General features: G+C 40.2%; 1 protein-coding gene across 1 annotated transcript in view; it reads left to right on the top strand.

Annotated features, from left to right (window-relative positions):
* Positions 1–3,818: 3,818 nt before the first annotated feature.
* The window catches only part of tox3 (TOX high mobility group box family member 3), a 39,851-nt gene continuing 33,870 nt past the window's right edge, over positions 3,819–9,799 (top strand). The window contains exon 1 of the mRNA XM_067495185.1: positions 3,819–4,670. Coding sequence (XP_067351286.1) covers positions 4,569–4,670 — 102 coding nt within the window. The 5' untranslated portion in view covers positions 3,819–4,568. The remainder of the gene's footprint in view (positions 4,671–9,799) is intronic.

Genomic DNA, 9,799 nt, shown 5'->3' with positions numbered 1-9,799 from the left:
GTGGTACCATAATTTTCTTGTTTTACTAAAATAAGAAAAAGAAACGGGAACTGTAACACTTATTACAACACAGGATGTAACTCTGAAAATGAACACAATATTCTCAGCATAACTTGTCTAGCTTCACATATCTATTAGTAGGCTTACTAACAAGCAATGCTGCAGCTTTAAATCTCACAGGCTTTCGTTGTAAATGTGTGAATTTTTAAAATGTATATGTTTGCTTAATTTGACATGTTTGTTACTTCTATCATGGTGCAGTTTGCAATTGTGGTTTTACTAAGACAAGAAAAAGAAGACATTAAAGTGAACTGTGGGGGGATCAACCTTCTGATCATGAGATGACTAAGTTGTTACCCACTCACTCAATGGAGCAAACAAACAGAAGAACCCGCAGTTAAGAGAATTATTTTAGTGTGATTGCCTGTACAGGGGTAGACTTGAAGCGATAAAGATCGGTCCTGAAGAATACAGTGGGTACCACAGGATTATAAAATAAATAAAATAACATTTTTTTAAGCATGAAACTTTAGTGACCAAATTGAAATTAAGGGGATCTCCAAGTTAAAGGAATAGGACAACATTAGGATCATAGATTTTTATTTCACTGATACCACTTACTTGGTATGGGCATAACAAGTAAGTGGTGAAACCACAAGCTCTGACTAGAGTGCAAGCAATCAGCTCCCATTAGAGTTACTTAGCAAAAAACTTTTGAAATTGTGAAAACATCTCAGCGGTGAAGACTTTTAGTTTTCTAGCTGCACATATACGCACAGATCTTCACCAGAAATTGTTATTATTAAAGAAAAATGCCTAGGCAAAAAAAGGGGAAGCTGCCCCAGCCCCCGCTCTATAAAGAAAATGTGACATTTGCAGACAAATATAACATACTGTAACAGCAAAGCTTTGCTTAGGTATTCTCATTGCCAGCAGCATTGATTTTTATGTTTCTTCTGACCTCTTCTTTCCACTCTAGAGAGTTGAATGTGACAGGTGAATGAAAAGACTCTCTTTGTGTACTTACTGCACAAGCAGGGGGCCAGTGAGCAGTAAATCTAATGTATTTATTTTTATTTATTTGTGTTCATAAATTCATAACATACCTGGTAGTATAACTGACCTTTTCATTTCAGAAGCACAAGTGTAATTACTAAAATTTAAGTGGTGTTATGTTTCATTTAGGTGTGTCTGTACTAAAGTCTGGACCACAGACTGGACATGGTTTATGGGGCCTTTTAATAAAACAGCCATCGTTAATGTTATTAATTAAACATGTGTTTTCCTGCTGTGCCAAGTTGAAATGTTTGCAGCAAAAGTTTGGGTGGATTTTCACTAATTAACCATTAATTTTGCCTTATGTTCACACAATACGGCAACAAGGATAAATGAAACAAGCAATACAAGCAGGCATCCTGTTACTGTACATTTTTGTATACTTAGCTTTCAGTTTCTTGGTTATGCTTCGGAAAAAACACGTCAGTAAACAGTATCACACTTTCTTCACTTTCTTTTTGTCTACATTTTTACTGCACCCAGTTATATTTAGAGGGCTTTGCTTTCTGTTTATGACTTGCTTTTTACACAATCCTTTCAACTGCTTCACCTGTAGACAAGACACTATTTTTACTTGTTTTCTCATACATACAATACAGCTCCCTATAAACCTCTTGGACAGCTTTACAGTAGGTGGTGTACACATATTCTCTTCCAATGCTGTGAAGTGTTTTTTCTACTCAGAAATAATTTCTGTGATGTGGTTTCCAACAGCCGGCTGAAAGTAACACTTGAAAATCTGGTTTTGTTTCTGACTCAGAACCTGAGAAGAAAACTGAGAAATGTGTTGAGAGAACTGTACTATACACAGACTACACGTACTGTAAAGTACATAATAATCATTTACAATTAAATGCTGAAGTGCAAGGTTGTTTCAGGGATATAGAAGTATAGGGATATGAATCTCATCTGGGTGAATCATCACTACAATATAAAAAAAAGTCTGTATATAAATAATTTTGGAAGGCAAGTCTGCAATTATGAGTAGCATGGAGCACTGGTTTATAAAAGATCCTAAAAGGTAAATTTTATTAAATTTATCTTTAGTTGTTGCCCTTTGTTCACCTTTTGTTCATCCATCTGTTCTTTGTATCCACGTACCCTTTTTAGGGTCATAGGGGTGCTGGAGCCTATCCCAACACCCTGGACAGGTCTCTAGTCTACCTCAAGGCTGACAGACACAGACAGACAGCAATTACAATTTACACCTGCGGGCAAATTTACAGTCACCAATTATCCTAGACGAGGGCTGACAAACCCTGTACAGCATTTGACTGCAATGACACTACCAGTCCCAGACCTCCCTAACGGGCCCCGACTCTCACTCCGTTACAAGTAGTGCATGATTCAGTTTAAACAAACAGGTCTAATGAAACAACCAAAACCAGCTGACGAAAATGCAGGGGAGTTATTGTTCTGAGAGAAGAACAGAGAAAAGAAGAACAAGACATACTGGCCACAGAAACTAGCAGTTTATTGGTGGATAGCATTTTGTTGTTAATCCTACTATGTGGGCGTACAATGACATTCAAGACTTTGATCTTGATCTTGATCGGGTTAGCTATGGGTCAACTTCTCATTTATCATTTGCCAGAGGCCATTGCTTTTTATCATTCTTATTTGTTAGCTAATCAAGTGGATTTAACATGGTTTAAGTTGTAAGTTGATTCATTGCGTCTAATGCTAAGTTAGGCTATATTCAAAATCAACAAAATAAGTTAAATAAACTGTTTTGCAAAACTGCGCAGGTAAACAATTCATGGTGTAAATTGTATTTTAATACAACATGTAATCACCGTGTCACTATATATCAATAGGACACTAAAGTAGAACCAATAGATTACAAACCCACATTAGTCACATTTGGACATATCAGGTTGCCTTGTCAGACATTAGCAGCTATTGTATCATATCAGAGAAGTTCAGAAAATAATTTTAAGTTGAACAGTTAGCATAATGTAACATAAAAAGGGTGTATTTTCTCTGTAGTTTCACGTCACCACCATCCCCACCCTAGTTGTCAAGTGGATGAAACTGGTATTGCATCTGATTATTTTATATTTTATACTGTGCATGTGAACGAACTGTACAGGACGTGGTACTGTAGATGAAATTAGTGCATCGTTATAAACACATAGGATCCATAAATGCAGATACTTTTTATGGAAGAGTAAGTATGTCACATTTTGATGTTAAATGGTGAGTTTAAATGGAAGACAGGTCCCTGCATTCAATTTGACAACAAAAAAAAAACAATTAGTAAAACAAACCTAGACACGTTATTACAAAAACAGATAATGGGCCTTAAATTATACTAATCCTACCTGGTAAAAGGGGACACATGTGGCCTTGATCCTAGGGGGTCAGGTCCCCACACTGTGGCCCCACCACCTGCAGGAACAAGAATCAGGGTACGGTGAGAGTGGGGAAAACCTAGGTTTGCTGATTTTGTTGCTTTATAGGCAAATATTGGAAAGGAAGGGAAAGCTGAAACGTGACGTTTTTGGCTCACTTATGTACCAAGGACAAAGTATCCATTGCATGAGATTTTTAAAGATGCCTGCCTTTGCTGAACTAGCACCATTTTAACTTGACGCCAAGACAGGGGGCGGATGATGCCTTAGTAATAAAATGTAGACCGAAATACTAAACTTATTGTACCCAAATCATCACAGGCCACCGTGTCACATGGACTTACATGCAGTGTTTTGATGGGAGGGGCTTCGTGTGTTTGGGGAGTGGCTGGCTTGTTCACACACTTTGCCTTGTTCATCAGCAGGACAGGCAGAGCCGACGGCTGAACCGGGATACTGTCTGTACTACATCATCTTCACTAATTGCACCATCTGTGGAGTGTTGTTTCGTTTTGCAAACCCTCCAAACGCTTTCTTTTAGCAGATGGGCTCCTGCCACCTAGTTAGCTCCTACTCTAACTGCTCCAAGAACTAGTTTTCTAACTTGGAGAAATAAACTTTAGAGAAGCAGGAGAGTGAACGGACACCGACGCACCTCTGCGTCTCGCTGTTTTGACGTGCGCACTCACTTGGCGGTTACCGTTCGCGCTCCATTCCGGTTTTATTTGTCTTTTTCCTGCATGTGAAGGAAGGAGGGAAGGAGGGAGGGTCGGGGGGAGGAAAAGGAGGTGGACCCACGCTCAGTCGCCGGTCTCGTGGCTTCTTTGTACACAGCGGCAGCAGCAGCAGCTGTGCGTAAATGCATGGGCGCACAGCGTCTACTGCTCCTTGAGGGACAGCTTACTTGGCTCAGTCCAACCTTCTTGTGGGCTTCTTCGGAAATGAAGCAGCTGAACCAGGTCTAGAAGAGGAATATCCAAACTTTACCCGAAGCTTTTCTTTTTTTTAAGTCTCATTTACTCGCAACAAAGCTCGGGTCAGTTTCACCGCCTCTCTTTCTCCGTCTCACTCGGAGCGCTTGGATTGTAAACGGCAGAAACACACTGAGCTCCGTGCAGAGAAGGCTGCAGCTGCGCGGCTCCCTCACACACACACACCATGGATGTAAGATTTTATCCGACGGCTGGTGGGAATTCTATTGCAGGTGATGCACCGAACCTGGATTTTGCCCACTGTTTGGGCTACTATAACTTCAATAAGGTGAGGAACCTCTCTGTTGTGTGTTTTTGTGACGTGCGACATCGCAGGTGCTGGTCTGTGCCGTTCTAGCCTTTATGCGAAGAGCCGTTATCTGTGGTTTAAAAAAAGTTAACTTAAAACTACTTCCATGTTATTTTTTTTTTAAGTGCCTCCACCTACTTCCTTCTGACTTCAGCCTTAGACCATTTGTATCTTTCTGAAGTTGCTTAATGAATACTTCCCTCTTTGCCACGAACTTGGTGGTAGTGTGTCAGGGGAATGAGAGCCCCAAACAGGCACAGTGTTACTTTTTGTCCAGCTCAGACCAGCCTCATTACCCCACTAAACTCAGCAGCGTGGATGGGCGCTCCACACTTCCTTGTTCCACAACATCACCGGTGGATCAGTGCATTAGCACCCCGCATGTTAAACATTAGACTGAGATGGAAAGTAAGTATATCAAGTGACAAACAAGCTGCTGAGCTGGACTGCGATCCGGGTTTACGACCATCAACATGATCCAGTTGATTTTCATGCCGTAGAAATATTTGGTTGCCTTTTGGCATTTGGATTTGACAACTATGTTAAAGCCATTCTCATAAACTACAGGGTGCGGTGTTGAACTTGCTCACACTGCTGAAAATCAACTGATTATTGAAATCCACCTTCACAGGTCTACACACACACACACACACACACACACACAACAAACACACACACAGAAGAGAAACGTGGGATCAGATTAGTATGAATGCATTCATTGTAAGCACATCCTAAACATGGCCTCCGTAAACCCTCAGACTGTCTCACTAATAGACTTATGATGCACAGGAGAGTTTTACTTTACTCACTCCCAAATTAAATAGTTTATTTTCTACATTGTCATCGTTTACAAGTAGTTTTAATCACCTGGCTGAATCCTTATAAAAGCAGCACTGTGTCTGAGGTGTTAACCATAATGTTGCTAAGGTATGACAAGTTTGTTAACTCTCACACTTTAGACTGAGCTTATCTAAAACGCACTGGATGCTTTGTGATATTTTGTCAGTATGTGATCCATCAACAGCGTGACTCTCATGTCCCGCAGCAAGAGTGAACATTACAGTGACAGACATCACACAACTGCAGCCTGCTGTTTTTATGAAGTCTAAACAATGGTACCCTCTACAACCCCCCCTTACACACACACACACACACCACTCCCTCCCAAATTATTCCCTTAGCCCTGTGGTGCAGCTCTGTTTTGCCGTTGCAATCTGATGCTGCTCAAAACAGTTACCAGGTTCGTCTCACTGTTTCATCAGCTCTTTGTCATGTGGCCAAGTTGTCATATGTGCCCAATTTCATCATGTCTTCATCAGCCCTGAGAAATGTTAACTACATTGCTTTGAATTGGTGTAATAGTGGAAGTGCAATTTTATTCCTGCTCATAAATTCTCCAGGTCAAATGAAATTTTCCATCTGTAACAGTAATTGGCCATAATGTAATAGGAGGTAAAAAAGGTAAGAGGGACTGTGGTAAGAAGGTGTGTATCTAGTATCTTTACCAGTTATGTTGCAGAGAGAGAGAGAGAGAGAGAAAACAAAGCATGCATTTCATGCTAATTACAATGCCTTTCCATGGTGAACAAATAGGCTCTTTTGCATGCATCTTTCAAATCAGCCTCCAATTTATTTGAATCAGCTTGCTGAAAGGTAGCACAATGCAGAGCGGTTAGTCATCAAAAAGATGTGGCATGCTTACAAGTCGCACAGAACTGAAGCATTACCCCTTTAATCTATTTATAAGCTGTCACAGCACCTTTGCAAACAGCAAAAAACTTTCACTAGATTCACAGTTTTGATTTGAAAACAGGCAATATCCTTCCAAAATGCTGGCACAGGAAAGATTCAATTTTAATGACAAGAGAGACAGAAGGGCCCAGAGGCACTTTGAAACATCAGAGATTCTTTTAAATTTACAGAAAAACCCAAAAGAGTGGCACAAACTTAATTAGGTGCTACAGTTGTGACTAATGAACTGCCTGTTTTTTGGCGCTGAGATGAAGGAGAAACAGTGGTGCTGAAGAGAAACATGCCACAACTTCACACAGCTGAATAATGTTAATGAAATATATTCAGCAAGAAACACCCCTTGCTTTAATCTAGTAGAATTTAACACAGTTTTTAGCTAATGTAAAGGTTTATTTCTGTGATTAAATTAAGATTAAATGCAGTGTCCAGGTGGGTGACAGCACTATCACAGCAGGCTCTATTTGCCTCAAACTGCTTTGACTCAAGGTTGAACACATATCTGCTAAGCTGAGGGGCATAGCAGCCAAGGCCCTCACTTTTACTGATTGGCTGTTACTTTAAGTTGTGTTGTTTTCAATTTATCTGTGATAATGACTCGGACTTTTATTGGCTCTTTGGCTTGTGCTGAGAACACCTGGATGTAGTCAATAAAATTTATAGGAGCTGCATGTGAAAGTTTGGAAAACTTTAAAGGAACACATGGGTGTGTGTGTGTGTGTGTATAATATATTTATGCAGCTAGTTCTCATTTATCTGATTTTGTTATTTTGGTGAACCCAGTGATGCGAGACGGTTAAAGTTATGTGGTTATTCCGGGTAAACTCTTAAGTCATAAACAGTGTTAACTAAAGACAATGTGCTGTTTGGATTTGACTCATTTCGGTATTTGTAAAAGTCAAATGTGATTCACTTTAATGTGTTCATGAAAGGGACCCAGTGTTATTCACATATTTATGGCCATCTGGTCTTTTTTTTCTTAAGGTTTAATAATGTTTCAGATACAGTATCCATTTGGTGTGGGCTTTCATTACCTCCAGGCACAGAGAGACTGAAATTACCAACAGATGTTAATGCAAACTTTTCACCTGCACTGGTGCAAACACTTGGTTTATTTGCAAAGCTAATACCACAACCGTGGAGACGTCGCAGTTCTTTGTAGTTGGGGTTTGACTATACATCAGAGGATTTTATTGGCGCTATAGAGGCAGCCAAATAACCAAAATCATCTTTTGTGTCCTGTGTCATAGTTGATGTTGACATTGTTGAGCATGTTCAGCATGAAATCAGATTATTGACTGAATTGTATGCTAAAGCAGTGTTTAATAGTTTGATTAGATGCGCTGTGAATAGATCCACCAGTTGCTCCTCTTTTATTTCTCACATAGTAGCAGAAGTGTGTTTGGTCTAATTTTACTTACTTGCTGTTGCGACCAGAAACCACAGGTGTCACCAAATCAACTAGGAGTCAAAATAATAAGACTTGAGGCCTTTACACACCTGTCTTGTTTAGTGAATTAAACCCTGGTTCATTATCCCCCTTGGGGTGGTCCTTTCACACTCAGGTGGGGACCAAAACATCCGCAATATAATCGCTTACTCAACATGGTTTAGAATCGGTCCCAAACATACTCGGGAGTGGGTCGCAGTGGTGGTGAGAAAGTGTGATCCGACTTAGATCCAAATTTGCTGGTTTTAGCTCAACAGCTAACTGACTTCACATATCCTTTAAAAAGTGTGAGCTTTCTGCTGGAGTTTTACTCGGTTTATTTCCCAGATAATTACTTCGTAGGAGCAAGGCCAGTACACAACTGAATATTTTTCCTGTTTACTTTCCTGTTTCTTCCCCAAATCCGTTTAACCGGAAAGCGGACAAGAGAATTCTTGTATGAATTATGATGATGCATTTTGGGTTATTTGAATTTTTCTATTTGAGAAAAGAAACCAAACCATAGGGAAAATGGTAAAAGTTTACAAACTGCTTTAGACCAGATTCCAAACAAACAAACTAAAACCAATATGTTGGCTCAGTGGTTAGAGGATCAGGCTTGGATGCAGAAGTGTCCAGGTTCTAACCCCAACCCCATGCACAAGTGTGTCGATGGGCAAAACACATTCACTGTTGTATTGTGTTATGCTCTGATCAATGATATGAAATATGAAATGTGCAGTAAAACCTATGATTAGAAAGTTGTTCAGGCTGTAAGACTTGACATGATCATGTAGGGCAGCAGCTGCAATTATCAGGCGATTTTATTGAGCCTGTAAAATGTGTGAAACAGACGGCTGCTTTTGGTTCGTGTGGCTCCTACTGCGCCATGCATCTGTAAGGAAACCAAAAACAACAAGATGGTAATGTTGTTTTTGTGAATTACTGTACTTTCACAGCAGCAAACCACCACTACCAAAAAAGCCTTTGTTGTGTCCAAGCCACAGTGGGCTAAGCCTCCTTTGTCTCTTCTGTCCTCTTTTGCTTCATAAGAAGGTAAAGGGTTAACGCTCAGCTCAACCAGGGGGCCTTGTGCATCTCTCCAGTGTACACAGCTGGTGCCATTTCATCACACACATCTAAACATATCCAAACACACTGCAGTGTGTGTATTGGGGTGGGGGTGGTGTTACTTTAGAGGGTGTCTGCTTTGTAAAACTTAGCAGTTGATGGATATGACTCCAAGGTGCATGTCAAATGTTTAAATACCCAAGAAGTGAATAGCTGATGTGTGTTACTGAGTCTTTTAATTGTAGCTTGTCAGGAGATGTAGTTCAACAGATTTATTAAACACCTAATTTTCCCACTGAGATTAGAGAGTGTTATTTTTAGTCCTCCTGCTCGAAGACACACGCTGTACTCGGAGTCTCTGCTTCTAAGAATGACTGCTCTGTTTGACAGGCCACACCACACATATGTCTACACATAGCAGATGTTCATATTCTGTTAATGCACATTTCCCCACTACCTTCAGAGTGTCTCGGTATGGATTTCCTATCAACAGAGTTGATGTCGGTTGCCCTGATCCCACAATGATGCATCAGCAGTAGAGACATACTGTATTGGTGGAAAGTACATAAATGTTTATGAAACCTTGCTTTTAGGGAGTTTACAGCGAATGCAGCCTGGTATTAATCCATAAGCTCAGTTGCTTCTGATTTATCTGACACTACATTAGCACAGCTGTCACTCTCTTTACTTTGTGGATCACATTGACATTAGGCACAAATGCATACGCACAAGCCCCAACTAGATCCCTCTGAATTTGTTTCAACTTATTTTACTAGTATATTCTGATAATGTGAACCAAGAGTCTGAACTTGTGGGGAACTTGAGACAAGGTTTTCTGCTTTGTTTATGAGGTGGATAT

Source organism: Channa argus, chromosome 2, assembly GCF_033026475.1.
Source record: "Channa argus isolate prfri chromosome 2, Channa argus male v1.0, whole genome shotgun sequence".
NCBI classification, from domain to species: Eukaryota; Metazoa; Chordata; class Actinopteri; order Anabantiformes; family Channidae; genus Channa; species Channa argus.
The sequence above is the reverse complement of the archived record's forward strand: the minus strand, read 5'-3'. Positions and strand labels throughout refer to the sequence as shown.